Source organism: Theropithecus gelada, chromosome X (genome assembly GCF_003255815.1).
Source record: "Theropithecus gelada isolate Dixy chromosome X, Tgel_1.0, whole genome shotgun sequence".
Classification (NCBI taxonomy): domain Eukaryota; kingdom Metazoa; phylum Chordata; class Mammalia; order Primates; family Cercopithecidae; genus Theropithecus; species Theropithecus gelada.
In genome coordinates, this window is record NC_037689.1 from 152,585,287 (window position 1) to 152,608,582 (window position 23,296).

Sequence of the window (23,296 nt, forward strand, 5' to 3'; positions counted from 1 at the left end):
TCTATTATCTAGATTTTCAAATTTATTTGCATAGAGGTGTGCAAAGTAGTCTCTTATAAAGTCTTAAATTTCTTCTAATAGTTATTTCCCCATTCTTTATTTGCATATTTTTGCTTTCTCTGTTTTATTTTGATTAATGTAGCTAGTGGTTTGTCTATATTATCAATCTTTTAAAAAATAAGGATTTTGATTCATTAACTAGGTGTATGCTATTTCGATTCTCTTTTGTTAATTCTTACTTTTTTTTGTTAATTTCTTGTGTTCTTTTACTTAATTTGTTGTACTTATTATAAGTTTCTTTTTGTTTTTTGCTGGTGCTCTACCAACATCCCTTTGGACATTTTTTTAAAGTTGTGTTAAAAACACATAGCTTAAAACTCATCATCTTAACTATTTTGAAGCAGAGAGTTGAGAAGTGTTAAGTATATTCACATTGTTGTGCACATTTTAAATATTTTTGTTAGCTCAATATTTAATCAATTTATTTTCAATCTTTTATTTTTACTAATAGCAGTGTTTAGTGTTATAAAATTTCCTCTGATCACTGCTTTATATTTATCCCATGGATTCTGATATGAAGTGTTTACATCATCATTATTTTTTTTTTTTTTAAATTTATTTATTATTATTATACTTTAAGTTGTAGGGTACATGTGCATAACGTGCAGGTTTGTTACATATGTATACTTGTGCCATGTTGGTGTGCTGCACCCATCAACTCGTCATTTACATCAGGTATAACTCCCAATGCAATCCCTCCCCCCTCCCCCCTCCCCATGATAGGCCCCTTTGTTTTAGAGGTACTGTAGTTTTGGTTTATATTTTTCCTTTAAACCAAGAGTTGTTTAATTGAAGGTTTTTAAAATTTATTTTAAAATGTATAATGGGCACATAATTGTACATATATATGGGATACAATGTGGTGTTTCAATGCATGTATACACAGTATCATGATCAAATAGGTGTGATGACCATATCCATCATAATAAACATTTGTTATTTCTTTGTGGTGACAACACTTAAAATCTGCTTTTCTAGCTATCTTGAAATATATGCTACATTATTATTTGCTATAGTCACCCAACTGTGGTGAATACCAAAATTTATTCTTCCTAAGTGTAACTTTATACCCATTGACCAACATCTTTCAGTGCCTCTGCCTTCTTTCTCTGCCCAGCCCCTGGTAACCACGATTCTACCCTCTACTTGTGTGACATCAACTTTTTAAAATTCCACATATGAGTGAGATCATGTGGTGTTTGTCTTTCTGTGCCTGGCTTATTTCATTTAACATTTCAAATGTATTCTATCAATTGTAACTTGCTAGTATATTGCATGTATTCTGAAATATGCTGATGAGAGGATGTATCTCAAAGGTTATCAACATGATTGCATTTCTCTGCCACCTAACCATACACTATACATTTATCTTGACTCTGTGGTTTTCAAGGACAGTACTTTGAACTTGCTCATTGCCTTACTTTTCTTTGAACCTATTAAAATGCTACTTCATTTAAATTTTATCTAAACTCCACCTTTCCACCAAAACCTAAAATAACCCCATATTTTCCTTTTTAGATGCTGCACTTATGCTTGTGTTTCTCCTTTGAGGGAGCAGTAGTTTAGTTCAGCTTTTGTTTCCAGATTTGAATGATTTAAGAGTACTTTAACAAGTGAATCTGAATATGTATAGTAATGTAACATTTTAACTTTTGCAGAAAGTTTTATAATTATCTAAGGACTGTTTACCTTATCCTTTTATGGACAATAACAAGACCTTTTGGTCAGTCACATTTCTTATTTTCCTTTTCATTTTTATGAATAAAAGATTCAGTTGACTTTGTTTCTGGTTTTTTAAAATTATGTTTTATTTAATGAGTGCTTCTTCATTTAAAAATAATATAATCTGGTCACAAAGGCTACATTCTCATCTCTGGCCATGAGATGGTCATAGTTCTAGGCGTCAAATGCTGTTCTACGACCAATTGATCTTGATCTCTTCCTAGAGCTGATTTTAAAAATCATTCTTTTAGAATCTGCCTCTCTGATATGCTCACTCTGAATTTGTTATTTGTATCAGAAATAAACTCATGTATATATTAAACTAGCAAAAATGTGGAATTATTTTAGCAATTTGTATGGAAATGTTTCTAAGGAGCAGGGTGAGATTGTACCTCTACTTATGACATTTATAACTGCAGACATCTATTTAGCTTACATGTATGCATTCCAGGAATTCAAGCAAAGGGCAAAAGATCGTGATGCTTTCCATGTCATTCAGGATTGCAGTGGTTTGCCATACAAATAAAGAAAATTAAGTAAAAGTGGGAAGACCTGTAAAATACAGTGGACAGATTGTTTATGGCTAACAGAAAATACAGAGTTCCTTTTCATAAGAGAGTTGGACAGAAGAAACAGTATTTTTCATATTCTTATTTGCAAAAACTTTTCTAATATGTCATTAAGTAAAATCTGATCACAAATACAGCCTTTTCTCCTGTAAGAGCTGTCCTAACTCTTCTGTTTAGCTACACTTGCATAAGTATTTTCAATTTCTTTGTCTTCAGGACACGTGTGGGTAAATTCTTCACGGGCATAGGCATTGTGGAGATAACGCCAGACTCCTGAGAATTCTGCTGGAATGTCAAAGTCACGATATTTCTTGGCAGCAACCTAGAATTTTGCAAAAAAAAAGAGGAAAAAGAAAGGCATCAGTAATATGTCTACTATGTAGAAATATATCTTAGAAGTCAAGATTATCAAAGGCATCTTATCGACACAAAAAGCACTATAAAATAAACTATGAAGTAGACTCGAATCTTGGACTATTTTGATGTTTTGTCTACAAATGTTGACAAAACCATATGCTTACAATCATGTTTATATTGATTCCATATTTAATTATGACTATATTTAGTGGAAGGAAGCACAGATAATGAGCACATATCCACCACCACTAGACTAAGAGTTTATTTAGAGTCCTGTCTTATTTCTTTACGTATTCTCTGTGTTTGGCATAGGACTCAGAGAGTAAATTCTGCATAAGTCTGTGCAATAAATATTTGTTAAATTTATGATTAATTCATCATAATATGAAGAGCCCAAATTGGTTATTCCCTATTATGATCTAGGCACTGTTCTAAGCATTTTAAATGCTTTAATTTATTTAATTCTCTTAACAATTCTGTAAAATAGGTAATATTATTATCCTTTATAAAATAAAGACAAGACAGTGGAAAATACCTTCTGATTTAGAAAGAAAGAAACAAGTTTTGGCCGGGCGCGGTGGCTCATGCCTGTAATTCTAGCACTTTGGGAGGCCAAGGCAGGCGGATCACTTGAGCCCAGGAGTTCAAGACCAGCCTGCGCAACATGGTGAAACCCTGTCTCTACAAAAAGTACAAAAAATTAGCCGGGCGTAGTGGCATGCACCTGTAGTCTCAGCTACTCAAGAGGCTGGGGTGGGAAGACTGCTTGAGCCTTGGAGGTGGGGGTTGCAATAAGCCTTGATCATGCCACTGCACTCCAACCTGGGTGACAGAGCAAGATCCTACCTCAAAAAAGAAAAAAAAAAAAAAAAGAAACAAGTTTTAATACTTCCCAGAAGAGATCATTATGGATTTTCTGTCTAAAGAGAAAAAAGAGATGTAGATACTACACATGATGATGATGATGATGATGATGACAAAGCTATAATATAATAATACTGCACTGGAAGGTCACTGTGCTTTGTGCTGGCAACTGGCAAACCCCTCCCACCCATTCAGCCTGCCCTATAAAGACTTACTTTAATAATGTTCAGCTTGGGTAACAAGCTACAATCAGCCAGTGTTAGCTGATCCCCATCCAAGAATAGTCTTCTGGAAACTGTGGGTTCCTCAGCACTGTCTGGATCAATTTCATCCAGAAGTGGGGTGTTTAAGTAGTCATCCAGACGCTTGAATTCTTTGAGCAGAGATTTTTCAAAATCTGAGGCAATGAAGGACTCGTAAATGTATTGTCTTTTGACTAAATACAGTCTAAATATGCTTTCCTCACATTTAGACACCTCTATCTATACATACTGCTTACACTGGCTCTTCAACATCTAGTTAACTATTTAGAATGCTCAACTACTCACTGATACGACAAAGTAAGATCAAATAGTGAGTGTAAATCTTTTGGGCTTTTCTTAGGGAGGTGCATTGTCAGGAGAGTAAAAGAAAGAAAAGTGATACATGTTATCCAACTCAGAAGAGTTAGAAAGTGAAAGAAAAAACACAGTTCTTGTGACTCAGAGGACAATAAACCTATTTAAGAATGTTCATGGGAAATGGTAGGTGCTACAGTTTAAGAAACCTTAAAGGTATACCGTCTTGCAGTTAGTTCACATCTGGTAATTGCTATATTGAATCTTGAGTTCTAAATCTAATAAAACTTCATGCAAGGGAATTTCAGAGGAGAGAACAATGAGGGGAAGACTAGGCTAGTCCCCCAAATATACTATATATTCAGGAAAATTCTATTTTTGCTGAGTGAGAGTATGAAAAGTGAGGAAAAATAGAGATTTAAAGAAAGGTATCTTACTCTTATTTGCCTCCTTTTGTGTATTCTTAATGTATGCAGAAAACTTGGCAAAGAGGTTACAGCCCACATCAAAAGACTCCTTGTACTTGGGACTCAGGTGAGGGTACCTTAAAAAGAAACACGAGTCAACTATCATTTGCACATAACATGACAGAGACCAGGTGCCCTAGCTTGCACTATACTGAAAATGGAAGTTCTGGAAAATTGCGCTGGAAACTAAACACCCTTAGAAGTCTCTCAGTAGTTTATATTTTTTTCCAATCTCAGAACACTTTAGTTTCTAAAGTTCACAGGGAAATCAGTTGTCTGGAATCCAAAGCTCATTTACCTGTTTCGGCTGGGCGCAGTGGCTCACGCCTGTAATCCCAGCACTTTGGGAGGCTGAGGTGGCTGGATCACCTGAGGTCAGGAGTTTGAGACCAGCCTGGCTAACATGGTGAAACCCCGCTTCTACTAAAAACACAAACATTAGCTGGGCGTGGTAGTGGGCACCTGTAGTCCCAGCTACTCAGGGGGCTGAGGTAGGAGAACTGCTTGAAGCTGGCAGGTGGAGGTTGCAGTGAGCTGAGATCGCACCATTGCACTCCAGCCTGGGGGACAAAAGTGAAATTCAGTCTCAATAAAAAAGAAAAGAAAAAGAAAAATATGATTTCAAATACTGCAACTTATAAAACAAATGATGGAATAAATTGGATGGAGAAAATGGGAAAAAAGTAGCCAAGATATCCTCTCTTAGTAATACAAAGCTCAGTTAGCATAATTAAATAAAATAATGTAATAATATAATTCGCCACACTAACAAATGCAATAAGAAAACCCATATGATAATGACTAGATGTGGAAAAGTATTCAAGAAAAAATCAGCACCTCATGGAGATATCTGTGCTCCCATGTTCACTGCAGCGTTACTCACAAAAGTCAACATATAGAAACAACCTAAGTTCCCATCAATACATGAATGGATATAGAAATTGTGATATATATATGTATACTAGAATATGAATCAGCCTTAAAAATAATGAAATCCTGTCATTTGCAACAACATGGATGAACCTGGATGACATTGTGGTAAGTGAAATAAGCCAGGCACAGAAAGACAAATACTCTATGATCTCACTTACGTGTGGCTTCTTTAAAAGGTCAAATATATAGAAAAAAAGAATAGAGCAGTGATTACCACGGACAGTGGGGGGAGGAAACAGGGAGATGTAGGTCGAAGGGTACAAAGTTGCAGTTATGTAGAATGAGTAAGTCTAGAGATGTAATGTATAATATGAAGACTAATAATATTGCATACTGAAAATTTGCAAAGGATAGATTTTAGGTGCTCTTACCATATAAAAAGGGTAACTATATGAAGCGATGGATATGTTAATTTGCTTGACTGTAGTAATCATTGCACTATGTATATGTATATCAAGACATCATGTGATATACCTTAAATATATACAATACAAACAAAGGCTAAAACACTCAATTCCTTTTCATAACACAAAAAACTCACTGCAAGCTAGAAGTGGTCAGGTCAAAAACTTAGGTATCTAACCTGATTCCTCTCTTTCCCTCTAACTTGACATTTGATCTATCAGCAGCTCTGGTCAGCTTACCTTTCAAAATGTATCCAGAATCTGTCCACCTCCCCTGCCCCTGCCCAGTCCAAAGCCTATATTACTGTAACATCCTCCTGACTATTATCCCTACTCCCATACTTGTCCCTCATACACCTGGAATATTCTCCACCCATAGACAGAGCAATCATGTTAAAATGTAAGTCATATCATGCCTTTCCCCTACTCATTATCCTGCAATGTCCTCATCTCAGAGTTAGAGCCCAAGTACTCATAGTGGTCTACAAGAACCCACATGATATGAGCCACCTTCTTTCCCACCCAATTAACCACCCAGAAGCCAGAGTGATGGCTTTCCCCTACTCAGTACTCTGCAATTGTCTTATCTTATTGAGTCACAGCCTAATTCATTACAGTAGCCTATAAGGACCCACATGATATGATCCCACCTTACCTCTCTTCTCTCATATCCCTCACTCGCTCAATTATGACACAGACTTTCTTGCTATCATTCAAATAGGCCTGGAAAGCTCCTGCCCCAGAGCCTTTTAACTTGGTCTGCCCTTAGATGAGGGAGACATATGCATTTTCTCTCACATATGTGCATGCCTTGCTCCCACTTTTCCTTCAGGTCTTTTTCATGGGTATCTCTTTCTAAGTGAAGCCTTTCTCTGGACGCTCAATGTAACACTGCAACGTCACTCCTTTCCATAATATCACTACTTCTCTCTTTTGCTTTATTTTTCTCTTTAGCAGGACAGGTTTAAATTACCTGTGTTATGCCTTCCCCAACCCCAGGCAACACAGTATGGAGAGAGATGCCCTTTCTTTGGGAGAAGAAGAAGTAAGTGAACACCAGACTTTGCCTTAGACCCAAACACTGAGCCCAAAAAGTCTAGCCCTGGACAGGCCATGATTACCCCAGACTTTAGGCTGGTCCCCACAGACTTGGGCACTAGGCCAGCCCTTGTAGCCCCAATGTCCAGGCCATCCCTGCAGATGTAGTCTCCCATCCTTGGGCCAGTAGCCCCAGACTCCAGACTTCCTTCAGCAGCAGGTCATACCTCCAGGCTTGCACCCCTCCAAGACAGCCCCTTCACTTCAGGACAGCCACTGTACCCCCAGATTCAGCTTTCAGGCCCTCTCCATCACAAGACTAGCATGTTTGGACCCCAGTTTAAGGCAAATACCCACAGACCCAGTATCCAGACCAACTCAGCTCCAGGCTGGCCTTCACACTCCCAGGCTTTGAGTCTGTCCCAGTGCCACATTGACACCCATGGACCTCAGCTCCAGGCTGGCCCCCATGGTCTCAGGTACCAGGTCAGCACCCAAAGATTCAGCCCCCAATATAGCCCTTATGGGTACAGACTCCAGGCCATCCCTGGTGGCCCCAGATTTCAGGCTGGCCCATTCAAGCTCAGGCTTCAGGCCCAGACCAGGCTCCAACCCAGCCCAAAAAAGGCTGGCCCACACAGCCCTAGGCTTCAGGTCCAACCCAGTACTAAGCTGGCCTCTTCAACCCCAGACTTTGAGCAACAGTAGCAGAATACACATTATTTTCAAGTGCATACAGAATATTCACCAGGATAGATCATATGTTAGGCCACAAAACAATTCTTAACCACTTAAGAAGATTGAAATTATATCAATTATTTTTTCCAACCACAATGAACATCCTTGTCTTGTTTCTGATCTTAAGGGGAAAAACTTCAGTCCTTCACTATTGAGTACAATGTCAGCTGTGGGTTTTTCTTTTTTTGTTGTTGTTTTATTGGGTATTTTATTATGTCAGGAAATGTGCTAAGTGCTATAAATGCATGATCATATTTCATCTGTGCAATGTATTTTTTTCATTTCTTTTTTTTTATACTTTAAGTTCTAGGGTACATGTGCACAACATGCAGGTTTGTTACATATGTACACATGTGCCATGTTGGTGTGCTGCACCCATTAACTCATCATTTACATTAGGTATATCTCCTAATGCTATCCCTCCCCCTTCACCCCACCCCACAACAGGCCCCCGTGTGTGGTGTTCCCCTTCCTGTGCCCAAGTGTTCTCATTGTTCAATTCCCACCTATGAGTGAGAACATGCAGTGTTTGGTTTTTTGTCCTTGTGTTAGTTTGCTGAGAATGATGGTTTCCAGCTGCATTCATGTCCCTACAAAGGACATGAACTCATCCTTTTTTATGGATGCATAGTATTCCATGGTGTATATGTGCCACATTTTCTTAATCCAGTCTATCATTGATGGACATTTGGGTTGGTTCCAAGTCTTTGCTATTGTGAAGAGTGCCGCCATAAACATACGTGTGCATGTTTCTTTATAGCAGCATGATTTATAATCCTTTGGGTATATACCCAGTAATGGGATGGCTGGGTCAAATGGTATTTCTAGTTCTAGATCCTTGAGGAATCACCACACTGTCTTCCACAATGGTTGAACTAGTTTACAGTCCCATGAACAGTGTAAAAGTGTTCCTATTTCTGAACAACCTCTCCAGCACCTGTTGTTTCCTGACTTTTTAATGATTGCCATTCTAACTGGTATGAGATGGTATCTCATTGTAGTTTTGATTTGCATTTCTCTGATGGTGAGTGATGATGAACATTTTTTCATGTGTCTGTTGGCTGCATAAATGTCTTCTTTTGAGAAGTGTCTGTTCATATCCTTTGCCCACTTTTTGATGGGGTTGTTTGATTTTTTCTTGTAAATTTGTTTGAGTTCTTTGTAGATTCTGGATATTAGCCCTTTGTCAGATGGGTAGATTGTAAAAATTTTCTCCGATTCTGTAGGTTGCCTCTTCACTCTGATGGTAGTTTCTTTTGCTGTGCAGAAGCTCTTTAGTTTAATTAGATCTGGTTTGTCAATTTTGGCTTTTGTTGACATTGCTTTTGGTGTTTTAGTCACGAAGTTCTTGCCCATGCCTGTGTTCTGAATGGTATTGCCTAGGCTTTCTTCTAGGGTTTTTATGGTTTTAGGTCTAATATTTAAGTCTTTAATCATCTTGAATTAATTTTTGTATTAATTAATTAATTAGGTGTAAGGAAGGGATCCAGTTTCAGCTTTCTACATATGGCTATCCAGTTTTCCTAGCACCATTTATTAAATAGGGAATCCTTTCCCCAAATCTTGTTTTTGTCAGGTTTGTCAAAGATCAGATGGTTGTAGATGTGTGGTATTATTTCTGAGGGCTCTGTTCTGTTCCATTGGTCTATATCTCTGTTTTGGTACCAGTACCATGCTGTTTTGGTTACTGTAGCCTTGTAGTATAGTTTGAAGTCAGGTAGCATGATGCTTCCGGCTTTGTTCTTTTGACTTAGGATTGTCTTGGCAATGCAGGCTTTTCATATATGGCCTTTATCAGATTGTAGAAGCTATTTTCTATTCCTAGTTTGTTAAGTACTTTTATCATGAAACGGTGTTACAGTTTGTCAAATGCTTTTTTATGCATCAATTGAGATAATCATGTACTTTTTGTCTTTTACTGGTATTATTTATTTCTTCATATGGCTTCACATTTCTGTCTGGTGTCCTCTCATTTCTGTCTAGAGGACTCTCTATAGCATCTTGTAGGGCAGGTCTACTAGCAATAAATTTCCTCAATTTTTGTTCATGTAGAGTGTCTTAATTTCTCCTTTATTTTTGAAGGATCATTTTTGCCAAATAGAGAATTATTGGTTGACAGGTTTTTTTTTCTTTTAGCACTTTAAATATGTCTTCTCTCTGCTTCTGGCCACCATGGTTTCTGATGAGAAATCTTCTGTTAATCTCATTGAAGATCCCTTCTATGTGATGAATTACCTCTTCCTTGATGCTTTTAAAATCCTTTCTTTGGCTTTGGCTTTATATAATTTGATTATAGTGCATCTTGTTGTGGATCACTTTGAGTTTATTCTACTTGGAGTTCATTGAGTTTCTTGGATGTGTAGAGCAAGTTCCTTCATCAAATTGTCAGCCATTATTTTTTTCAAATATTCTTTCTACCTCTTTCTCCTCATCCCTTCCCTCTGGGACTCTCATTATGTACAGCTTGGTAAATTTGGTGGTGCTCCACAGGTTTCAAGTTCTATTCTTTATCTTCCCTTTCTGCAGACTAAATAATTTCAACTGACCTATGTTTCATTTTGCTGATTTTTTTTTCTCTGTTCAAGTTTGTTGTAGAAAACCTCTAGTAATCTCTGATTTCTTTGAGCAGTGGTTTGCAGTTCTCCTTGTAGAGATCTTTCACCTCCTAGTTAGCTGTATTCTTGGGTATTTTATTCTTTTTGTGGCAATTGTGAATGGTTTTTTTTTTTTTCCTGATTTGGCTCTCGGCTTGACTGTTTTTGGTTTATGGGAATGCTAGTGATTTTTGCATATTGATTTTGTATCCCGAGACTTTAGTGAAGATGTTTATCAGCTTAATAAGCTTTTGTGCTGAGACTGTGGCGTTTTCTACATATAGGATCATGTGACCTGCAAACAGGGATACTTTCATTTCCTCTCTTCCTATTTGAATGCTCTTTATTTCTTTCTTTTGCCTGATTGCCCTGGGCAGGCCTTCCAATACTACGTTGAATAGGAGTGGTGGGAAAGGGCATACTTGTCTTGTGCTCATCTTTAAGGGGAATGCTTCCAGCTTTTGCCCATTCAGTATAATGTTGGGTATAGGATTTTCATATATGGCTCTTATTATTTTGAGGTATGTTTCTTCAATACCTAGTTTATTGAGAGTTTTTTTTAAATGAATGGATGTTGAACTTTAACAAAAGCCTTTTCTGCATGTATTGAGGTAGTCATGAGGTTTTTGTCTTTAGTTCTGTTTATGTGACGAATCACATATATTGATTTTTGTATGTTGAACCAACCTTGCATTCCAGGGATAAAGTCTACTTGGCACAAACAAATGGAAAAACATTCCATGCTCATGGATAAGAAGAATCAATGTTGTTAAAATGGCCATACTGCCCAAAGCAATTTATAGATCCAATACTATTCCTATTAAGCTCCCATTGAGATTCTTCACAGAACTAGAAAAAACTATTTTAAAATTCATATGGAACCAAAAAAAAGCAATTGTAAGCAAAAAGCACAAAGCTGGAGACATCACACTACCTGACTTTAAACTATACTACAGGGTTATAGTAACCAAAATAGCATGGCACTGGTACAAAAACAGGCACAGAGACCAATGAAACAGAAGAGAACCCAGAAATAACACCACATACATAAAACTATCTTATCTTTGACAAACCTGACAGCAACCAACAAGCAATGGGGAAAGGATTCCCTGTTCAATAAATGGTACTGGGATAACAGGCTAGCCATATGCAGATGATTGAAACTGGACCCCTTCCTCACATCATATACAAAAATTAACACAAGATGGATTAAAAACTTAAGTGTACAACCCAAAACTATGAAAACCCTAGAAGACAACATAGGCAATACCATTCAGGACATAGGAATAGGCAAAGATTTCATGACAAAGATGCCAAAAGCAATTGCCCAACTAAAGCAAAAATTGACAAATGGGTTTTAATTAAACAAAAGAGCTTCTACACAGCAAAAGAAACTCAACAGAGTAAACAGACAACCTACAGAATGGGAGAAAGTTTTTCCAAACTACACATCTGACAAAGGTCTAACATCCAGCATCTATAAGGAACTTAAACAAATTTACAAGAAAAAAATCACATTAAAAAGCGGGCAAAGGATATGCACAGACACTTTTCAAAAGAAGACATGCATGTGACAAATAAGCATGTGAAAAAAGTGCATTACTGATTATTGGAGAAATGCAAATCAAAACCAAAATGAGATGCCATCTGACACCAGTTAGAATGGCTATCACTAAAAAGTCAAGAAATAACAGATGCTTGCAAGGTTGTGGAGAAAAGCAAACACTTATACACTGTCGGTGGGAGTGTAAATTAGTTCAACCGTTGTGGAAGACAGTATGATGGTTCATCAAAGATCTAAAAACAAATACAGTTTGACCCAGCAATCCCATAACTGGGTATATACTCAAAGGAATATAAATCATTCTATTATAATGACAGAGGCACATGTATGTTCACTGTAGCACTGTTCACAATAGCAAAGACATGGATTCAGCCGAAATGCTCAACAATGATAGACTGGATAAAAGAAAAGGTGGTACATATACACTAGGAAATACTATGCAGCCATAAAACAGAACAAGATCATGTCCTTTGCAGGGACATGGATGGAGCTGGAAGCTGTTATCCTTAGCAAACTAATGCAGAAAGATAAATCCAAATAATAATGCATATTCTCACTTATAAATGGGAGTTAAATGATGAGAAAACATGGACACATAGAGGGGAACTACACATACTGGGGCCTATCAGAGGGTGGAGAGTGGGAGAAGGGAGAGAATTAGGAAAAATAACTAATGAGTACTAGGCTTAATACCAAAGTGATGAAATAATCTGTGCAACAAACCCTTATGATACAAGTTTACCTATGTAACAAACCTGTACAAATACCCCTGAACTTAAAATAAAATTAAAAAAAAGAAAACTTCTAGTGAACTTTTTGAACATTATTATACTTTTCAGCTTCAGAATTTCTATTTGGCTTATTTTTATAATTTCTATATTTTTATTGATATTCTTTATTTGTTGAGACTTTTTTTCTGGCTTTCTGTAGCTTTTAAAACATAGTCAAGACAGTTAATTTAAAGTCGTTGTCTATTAATTCACATGTCCGTGTCTCCTCAGGGACAATTTCTATTAATTTATTTTTCCCCTTGAGAATGGGCCATACTTTCTTGTTTCCTCACATGCCTCAGTTTTTTTTTCTTGAAAACCAGATGTTTTGAATGTTATAATGTAGAAACTCTGGAAATCTGATTGATTCTCCCACTCCCCTGGTCTTGTTGTTGCTGCTTATTGTGGTTGTTGTTGGTTTAGTGCATTTTCTTAACTAATTTTGTAAAGCCTATATTTTTTTTGGTATGCGTGGCCTCTGAAATCTTTATTCCATCAGCTTTAGTCAGCTATCGATTTTACAGAGATTTTATTAAACTCCTGGAAGCAAAACAAACAAACAAACTATGAAAAGAAAAAGCTTTCTTAGTTTTTTAAAAAATTATTATTATACTTTGAGTTCTAGGGTACATGTGCATAACGTGCAGGTTTGTTACATATGTATACTTGTGCCATGTTGGTGTGCTGCACCCATCAACTCGTCAGCACCCATCAACTCGTCATTTACCTCAGGTATAACTCCCAATGCAATCCCTCCCCCCTACCCCCATGATAGGCCCCGGTGTGTGATGTTCCCCTTCTCGAGTCCAAGTGATCTCATTGTTCAGTTCCCACCTATGAGTGAGAACATGCGGTGTTTGGTTTTCTGTCCTTACGATAGTTTGCTGAGAATGATGGTTTCCAGCTGCATCCATGTCTCTACAAAGGACACAAACTCATCCTTTTTTATGTTTTTGAGTGTTGGTTCTGTGTTGGGGCTCTCCTTCATTGCTTAGCTACACAGTTTAAAGTTCTGCCTTAGCCTTCATTTTCTGCTTGTGCAGTGCCTGAAGTTTAGCCAGAATCAAGAGCCTAGAATCTTGTCAGTTCTTTTGTGAGCACACATCTAGAAATGGGTCCATGCATAGTCTTCTAAAGTCCTCAGAATACATAAAACGTTTTGAAGCCATTATTTCCCTAAGCATCCCCCAAGTATCCCAGCCTCTTTCTTCCTGGGATTTTTTTTTTTTTTTTAATTTAGATGGAGTTTTGCTTTTGTTGTCCATGCCCAGGCTGGAGTGCAATGGCGCGATCTCGGCTCACCACAACCTCGGCCTCCTGCGTTCAAGTGATTCTCCTTTCTCAGCCTCCCGAGTAGCTGGGATTACAGGCATGCACCACCATGCCCGGCTAATTTTGTGTTTTTCGTAGAGACGGGATTTCTCTATGATGGTCAGGCAGGTGGTGAACTCCTGACCTCAGGTGACCTGCCTGCCTCGGCCTGCCAACGTGCTAGGATTACAGGCATGAGCCACTGTGCCTGGCCCTTCCTGGGATTTTTCAATTTGTCTGTTGCTTTTCCCAAATGTTATTCCTTGTCCTGTGTAGCTGTGACTAATATATTTGCTTTAAAATGCTTTCCACAAACACCACCAGGGAAGGTGACTCAGCCCTGGGGAAGCTCTAGTGCAGGTGACAAAAAGGTAAACCATTGAAGTAATCCTTCAGGGAACCACCAGATAGGTCAAACCACACAATCACAGTTCATTGAAAGTAAGGTCAATATCACTACCACACTTCCTCTGGTACCAGTAACCTGCACCTGCAATATAAGCTGCCATTTTTAAGGCTATTGATGGACTGAGGGTTGGAGGATGGTATCAAGGTAACCAAAAATGCCACAGAACTCTCACTGAAATTTAGATTTTTTTATTCATTAAGTGTTCTCCTGGCTGCTGTAATTTTTGCTTAGATTTCAGAGTGCTGAAAAAGTTGTTTCTGACAGTTTTTGCCAGCCTATTCATTGCTTTTATGAAAGAATGGAGTTCTGGAGTTCCCTACTCCACCATTTCCATTAATGTGGGTGTTTACAAGGTTTTTAAAAAGTAGATAAAACAAAGTTCATATGGAAGGGTTCCCATATCCAGCAATATGGAAGACCAACCGCTGTGGAGGGCCTTGTAAATAGACAATTCCTTTTAGCAGTGTTTGTAACAATAAAACTGAGAAACAATATTTAGTCCTTTTTGACTTAGAAACAATATTTTAGTCCTTTTTCAAGTCATGGTAACTATTATGAAGTATTATGAACCACTGGTTGTTGTGTGTTATCGCATCTTCACTTTTAAAAATGGGTGTGTCAAAGAGTGGGTGGAGATAATTTTTAATATATTTGACTGCTTGACCATTAGTATCTAATGGAGATATCGCACATCATCCAAAGGTCCTGGACTTTGAGCTGACTGTAGTAACTGTGTGTTCCATATATGAGAAGAAGGATACATACGTTTATTTGGGTGGTCAGAGGGGCAAACTATGGCAGATAACACACTTATATACCACTCCTTAGATATGACCACATGAATTACCTCTGGACAATGAGATGTAAATGGAAATTTTTGGGTGTGGCTTCTGTGAAAAATCCTTAGAGCTGGCTTGTATATTAGATCTGTTGCCTGGAGTTCCAGCAGACATATTGTCACCATGAGTTAACTTTGAGACTGGAAGCCTCACTTAAAGGATGGCAGAGAAGAAAGATTAGGAGTTGAAATCCCTAATGAAATTACGGAGCTATCATCCCAGGTTCATTCTGAGTTTCTTATGTGAGAAAAACAAAAACCATATTTCTTTCTCTCTTTTCTTCTTTGTTTTTTTTGGTTTTAAGGAGCTGAGAATTTAATAGGCAAGAAGGAAGGGAGAAGACAGAAGGAAGAAGCTCCCCCGTACAGAGACAGAGGGAGGAGGGCTCCAAAGCCGAAAGAGGAGGCCCCTCAAAATTCATTAAAAAAATTTATTTTAGGTTTCGGATACATGTGAAGGTTTGTTACATAGGTGAACTCATGTCATGGGAATTTGTTGTACAGATTATTTCATCACCAAGGTACTAAGTTCAGTACCCAATTGTTATCTCTTCTGCTCCTTTCCCTCCTCCAACCCTCCACCCTCAAGTAGACCCTAGTGTGTATTGTTCCCTTCTTTGTGTTCATGAGTTGTCATCATTTAGCTCCCGCTTATATGTGCAAACATGCAGTATTTGGATTTCTGTTCCTGTGTTAGTTTGCTAAGAATAATAGCCTGTAGCTCCATCCATGTTCCTGCAAAAGACACGATCTCATTCTTTTTATGGCTGCATACTATTCCATGGTATATATGTACCACCTTTTCTTTATTCAGTCTGTCATTGATGGGCATTGGGGTTGATTCCATGTTTTTGTTATTGTGAATAGTGCTGCAATGAACATTCTCATGCATGTGTCTTTATGGTAGAATGATTTATATTCCTCTGGGCATATACCCAGTAATGAGATTGCTGGATTAAATGGTAGTTCTGCTGTTAGCTCTATGAAGAATCACTACACTATCTTCAACAATGGTTGAACTAGTTTACACTCCCACCAACAGTGTATAAGTGTTTGCTTTTCTCCACAACCTTGCCAGCATCTGTTATTTCTTGACTTTTTATTTTTAGCCATTCTGACTCATGTGAGATGGTATCTCATTGTGGTTTTGATTTGCATTTCTCCAATGATCAGTAATGAGCTTTTTTTTCATATGCTTGTTTGCCCCATGTGTGTCTGTTCATCTGTTCACGTCCTTTGCCCACTTTTGAATGCGATTTTTTTCTTGTAAGTTTGTTTAAGCTCCTTATAGATGCTGGATATTAGACCTTTGTTAGATGCATAGTTTGTAAAAATCTTCTTCCATTCTGTAGGTTGTCTGTTTACTCTGTTGATTGTTTCTTTTGCTGTGTAGAAGCTCTTTTGTTTAATTAAAACCCATTTGTCAAATTTTGCTTTTGTTGGGCAATTGCTTTTGACATCTTTGTCATGAAATCTTTGCCATGAAATCTTTGCCTGTTCCTATGTCCAGGATGGCATTGCCTAGGTTGTCTTCTAGGTTTTTGTAGTTTTGGATTTTACACTTAAGTCTTCAATCCATCTTGATTTTTGTATATGGTATAAGGAACAGGTCCAGCTTCAATCGTCTGCATAGGGCTAGCCAGCCTAGCATCATTTATTGACTAGGGAGTGCTTTCCCCATTGCTTGTTTTTGTCAACTTTGTCAAAAATCACACGGTTGTAGGTGTGCGGCCTTATTACTGGGCTCTCTACTATGTCCCATTGGTCTATGTGCCTGTTTTTTCCTTTTCTTTTCTTTTTTTGAGATGGAGTTTCACTCTGTTGCCCAGGCTGGAGTGCAATGACATGATCTTGGCTCACTGCAACCTCTATCTCTCAGGTTCAAGCAATTCTCCTGCCTTAGTCTCCCAAGTAGGTGGGATTACAGGCATGTGCCACCAAGCCTGGCCAACTTTTGTATTTTTAGTAAAGATGGGGTTTCACCATGTTGGCCAGGCTGATCTGGAATGGCTGACCTCAGGTGATCCACCTGCCTCGGCCTCCAAAAGTGCAGGGATTACAGGTGTTGTATCAGTACCATTCTGTGTTTTGCTTACGGTAGCCCTGCAGTAAAGTTAAAAGTTGGCTAATGTGATACCTCTAGCTTTGTTCTTTCTGCTTAGAATTGCCTTGGCTATTCGGGCTATTTTTTGGTTTCATATGAATTTTAAAATAGTTTTTTCTAGTTCTGTGAAGAATGTCATTGTTAGTTTTTAGAAATAACATTAAATCTTTAGATTGCTTTGGGCAGTGTGGTCATTTTGTTGATATTGATTCTTCCTATTCATGAGCATGGGACATTTTTCCATTTGTTTGTGTCTTCTTTTATTTCTTTGACCTGTGTTTTGTAATTCTCATTGTAGATATCCTTCACCTCCTGGGTTAGCTGTATTCTCAGGTTTTAAATTTTTTTGTGTGGCAATTTTGAATGGGATTGCCTTCCCAATTGGGCTCTCAGCTTGGCTGTTGTTGATGTATAGAAATGCTAGTGATTTTTGTACATTGATTTTGCATCCTGAAACTTTGCCAAAGTTGTTTTATCAGCTGAAGGACCTGTTGGGTTGGGAGTATGGGGTTTTCTTTGAGAAAAAATTTTTATTGTGATGTAAAATGCACTTATAAAATGTCCACCAGAAGGCATGTAATTCTTCACTGCTATATAAATCTATTGGGAATATGTTATTCACTGTCTAGGTATGATAATGCCACCTAAAACATATTGTAAATGATGAGTTATTCTCTATAACAAATGTATCACTGATTTTCAGCAATCATAGGTTTAATAATAATTAGTTTAAGACTATAATCACATCTATATTCTGGAATGTCCATTTACTTTAATGTAGTGTAGTGGAATTTAGAGTATAATTGCACATAGATGGTACAGAAAAACATTCACTTCTAAATTATTTTATACCTTCATGACAGGTAGTCTTTCTGACTGAAAATAACTACTTCAGCTATGGTCTGCAACACAGCTCCAGGATTCTTAATGCAATAATTTGGGTGTATGTGTGTCTGTCTCTGTGTGTACCCATGGAACAACTTATACCTTTAATAAACAAGTGCAACATTATTGTCAATTATTTTGCATGTTTAAATACTATAGTCTGATTATTTGTAAACAAACAAAACCTCACAAAAATACTCTAAATTCTATATAAAAAGTCTGTTAACCCATAATTATTCTAATATGCTTTACTTACTTGAACACAAATTTCTGAAGGGTACATATATTACCTTAGATAATAAGGTTTAGAAATGAGTGCTTTGGCCAGGCGCAGTGGCTCATGCCTATAATCCCAGCACTTTGGGAGGCAGAGGCAGGCGGATCACCTGAGGTCGGGAGTTCGAGACCAGCCCGACCAACATGGAGAAACCCCATCTCTACTAAAAATACAAAATTAGCTGGGCATGGTGGCGCATGCCTGTAAATCCCAGCTACTTGGGAGGCTGAGGCATGAGAATCACTTGAACCCAGGAGGCAGAGGTTGCAGTGAGCTGAGATTGTGCCATTGCTTTCCAGCCTGGGCAACAAGAGCAAAACTCCATCTCAAAAAAAAAAAAAAAAAAAAAAAAAAAAAAAAAAAAAAAAAAAAAAAAGGTGTGCTTCACCCTTTGAAATATGCATTTCTGATAACTGATTTACATAGCATAAAGTTTAGATCAATAAATTACAAATCCTGGATCCCCACAGTTCATTTAGAAAATGCCTCAAAGTTATGGTTCTTGTAGCAGGTTTAACAGAGTAAACACTAACTGTTCTAGCTTCCTCTATTTCAAGCATCAAAGAAATATGAGGCTCAAAATCTCTCTAGGTTGTTACTGAAAATGCAAAGCATTAGAAGACAGTTAAATGTGGTTTGAAATACAATATTAATTGAAAGGAGATTATTAAGGTATTTATCTGTGTTAGCCTGTTAAGCACTAGGACTTTAATTTTAAATCTGAATATTTATTCAGAAGTGACAAAGAACACAATTTGCCTATAAAAGTATGGTTTTGGAGAAAAAAGTCAATCCTGATTTTTAAAACTCTTTCAACATTTTTTGTTTCCTTTTGGATGATATTATTTTAAATTTCAATCTGAACATAAATGTTTGGCTTCACAGAGCCTTAGATAATTTACTAAGGCTGTTAAAGTTGCTCTTGTTGCTGCATACAACCTTTTTTGATGAACATGAGAATGATCTGGAAACCATGCAATGAATATTCATTCATGTCCCTGGGCATTCTGAGAATCTTACCTGAATAATATATAGCACGGTTGTTTGTCCTCCAACATTTGATAAGTAAATTCAGTAAAGTTCCAGGTTAAAAACATCAACACTAAAAAATATGTAGCATCTATACACCAATAATGATCTACCCACAAAAGAAATGAAGACGGCAATTCCATTTACAATAGCTAAAAATTAAAATATCTGGGAATAATTTTAATCAAGGAGGTAGAAGATCTTTACAATGAAAACTACAAAATGCTAATGAAAGAAATTGAAAATGAAAAAATATATGGAAAAACATCTCATGCTCATGGTTCAGAAAAATTAATATTGTTAACATTGTAATTTTCCCAAAGTAACCTGCAGATTCAATGCAATCCCTGTCAAAATACCAATGTCATTTTTCACAGAATTAGAAAAAAAGAATACTAAAATTCACATGTAACCAAAAAAGATTCCATATAGCCAAAGCAATTCTAAGCCAAAAGAACAAAGCTGGAGGCATCACAGTACCTGACTTTGAAATATATTACAAGGCTATAGTAACCAAAATAGCATGTTATTGGTATAAAAACAGACACATAGACCAATGGTCAGAATAGAGAACCTAGCAATAAATTCGCATATTTAATGCCAACTTATCTTTGACAAATTTCACAAGAACATTGGGGAACGGACACCTTTTTCAATAAATGGTACTGGGAAAATTGGATAGCCATATGCAGAAGAATGAAACTTGATCCTTATCTCTCACTATATACAAAAATCAACTCAAAATGGACTGAAGACTTAAACATAATACTCAAAACTATAAAAATAAAAAGAGAAAACCTAGGGAAAACTCTTCTGGACATTGGTCTAGACAAATAATTTATGATTGAGATGTCAAAAGCACACGCAATAGAAACAAAAATAGACAAATAGGACTCAATTAAACTAAAAAGCTTCTGCACAGCAAAAGAAATGAGTAAAGAGACAACCTTTTGAATGAGCGGAAATGTTTGCAAACTATTCAACAGGGGACTAATATCCAGAATATACAAGGAAATCAAACAACTCAACAATAAAACAAATCTCATAAAATATGGGCAAAGGGCATGGCCAAAATGTACACAAAGAAATGCTCAACTTTACTAATCAACAGAGAAATGCAAACCAAAACCAAAATGAGATATCATCTCACCTCAGTCAGAATCGCTATTATTAAAAAGACGAAAAAATTAACAGACGTTGGCAAGGATGTGGAGAAAAAGGAACTCTTATACACTATTTTTGGGAATATAAATATAGCCACTATGGAAAACAGCATGGAGATTTCTGAAAAAACCAAAAGTAGCACTACCCTAAGATCCAAAAATCTCACTAATTAGCATTTACCCAAAGCATGAGAAATCAGTATGTCAAAGGGATACCTGCACTCTCATGTTTATTGTTGCATTATTCACAATAGACAAGGTATGGAATCAACCTAAGTGTCCATCAACAGATAAATGGATAAAGAAAGTGTGGTACACATACACAATGAAATAGCATTCAGCCATAAAAGAGAATGAAATCTTGTCATTTGGAACAACATGGATGGAACTGGAATTGTTATGTCAACTGAAATAAGCCAGGCACAAAAAGAAAAAAATAGCATGTTCTCACCTATATGTCGGAGTTAAAAAAGTTGATCACATGAAGATAGAGAATGGAGAGATAGATAACAGAGGCTGGGGAAGCTGATTGGGAGGAGAAGGGAAGATGAAGAGAAGTGTGTTAAAAAGTACACACATAAATAAGATAGAAGGAATGAATTCAATGTTTGATAGAAGAGTAGGGTGACTATAGTTACAAAAATGTATTGTACTTGCGTCATGGACACCATAGATACCCTGACTTTATCACTATGCATTACATACACATAATAGAATTCCATATGTATCCCATAATTTGTGCTGATAAAAACATTTTAAAAGAAGGTGAACCATCAGAGAGACATTCTCCCGTGGGTTTTAGAGGAAGAGAACAATCAGCTATGTTGTGAAATGCCTATACAGAGGGGTAGCCTCTAGTAACTGAATGCCAACCCCAACAAACAGCTACCCAATAACCTAAGACTTCAGTCATATAGCTTCAAGGAACTGAATTCGGCCAAAAACTTGAATGAAGATGGAAGAGTCACCTGGGCCCCAAATGATAACTGTGTTCCTGACCAACACTTTGAATGCAGCTTTTTGATACCCTGAGCAGAGGACCTCAGCAGGTCATACCCAGACAACTGACCAATGGAAGCTGTGAGATAATAAATAGATGTTATTTTAAGATACTAAGTTTGTGGTAATTTGTTACACAGCAATAGAAAATTAATACAGCATGCTTCTTGTTTCTAGACCTATCCTGGGTAGACAGAGATGTGCGGTTGTCATTCAAGTGTAGGCAGTACAGTTCTGGCCTCTGGTTAACTGCTTGAAGTCTATTTCCTGGCCACTAACCCTTGTGTTGGGTATGTTCTTTCATTTCATCAGTGGTGTTAAGGACCAGTCATGACCAATCCTTATGCATAACATAGTGTTAGTACCCCACTCCCTACTCCTATCTCACTATATGTTCCTACTCTATTTCTAGACCACCGAGAACTTACCTTCTTGTGTTATGTATGTTATGCAGCTTTTAAACATTATTTGAAATATTATACATATCATCCTTTTGTATTTGAAGTTGGAGAGGGATGTTTATGCATGTGTGTCATTTGACATGTAGGCCCAGAAATCCAAAAGTACTTAAATTGGTAAGAATACTCAATCTGCAATAAACAAGCCAGTAAAATAGATTATCTTCAGCAAAATAGTATCCTGTAAGTGCTGTACCTTGGAGGAGCCAGGGTCTGTTCTAGAAACTCCTCAATTTTAATGAAGTCTGTTTTCAACTCCTTGTTATACACCAGGAATGGAGGATTGGTACCTGGGGCTAAGTCCTTCAGTTCTTCAGGCTTTCTATGATTATTAAAAATAAGCAGAGTTAGGTCTCTAGATAAAGTACACATTAAATAAACACCAATATTTTATTGGTATGTACCAATCTCAATTCCTAGAATTTAACATGTCCTGATTTCTCTTACCTGGTCATGTCAACCGTTGTCACATTAAATTTAACTCCTTTAAGCCAGAGGATCATGAAAAGGCGTTGGCAAAAGGGACAGTTTCCAATACTCTCTCCATCACTTCCAGCCTATTAAGATAAAGAGAGACCACAGTTCATTTGTTTGTTCAATAAGTATGTATTGAGTGCCTACTAGGAAATGAGCTCGTTGCTAGAGACAAACATGGACATTCTCAATCTCAAGAACTCCATCATCTATGGACAGAGAGATATACAGAAGCAAATAATTTCATTATATGTAAAGTTACAACTGTGATGGGTACATAATAATAATACATTTTATATATTATCAGAATTTATATAATTTTCCTATTGATAGACATTTAAGATATTCCAAAATTTTTACTAATCTAAGTACTTCAGCAACAAACATTTCTGGGCATATAGCTTCTTCCACTTCTGAGATTATATCTTTAAGGTTAATCTTTAAAATGAAAATGGTAAGTAAAATGTATGCACATTTCCCATTTTGATAGCTCTTACCAAATTTCCTTTCTGAAAGGTATCTTTCCATATGGCCATTGACCGTTTCCTTATTTTGCTAATTGTTTGTTCATGACAGTTTTTAATTTTTTTATGAAGGTAATGACTTTTTCTTATTGTTTGGAAAAATTATTTGTATATTAAAGACATTAACTCTTTGTGATACATGTTACATGTAATTTTAAAAACATGGATTATATAAAATTTAAATTTAC

The 23,296-nt window shown here is 37.0% G+C and overlaps 1 protein-coding gene across 1 annotated transcript in view; it reads right to left on the minus strand.

Moving 5' to 3' along the window:
- Positions 1-849: 849 nt before the first annotated feature.
- The window catches only part of CLIC2 (chloride intracellular channel 2), a 34,074-nt gene continuing 11,627 nt past the window's right edge, over positions 850-23,296 (minus strand). The window contains exons 2-6 of the mRNA XM_025372401.1: positions 22,558-22,667; positions 22,307-22,432; positions 4,567-4,673; positions 3,788-3,969; positions 850-2,673 (exon numbers count right to left, since the gene is read on the minus strand). Of these exons, the coding sequence (XP_025228186.1) occupies positions 2,512-2,673; positions 3,788-3,969; positions 4,567-4,673; positions 22,307-22,432; positions 22,558-22,667 (687 nt within the window). The 3' untranslated portion in view covers positions 850-2,511. The remainder of the gene's footprint in view (positions 2,674-3,787; positions 3,970-4,566; positions 4,674-22,306; positions 22,433-22,557; positions 22,668-23,296) is intronic.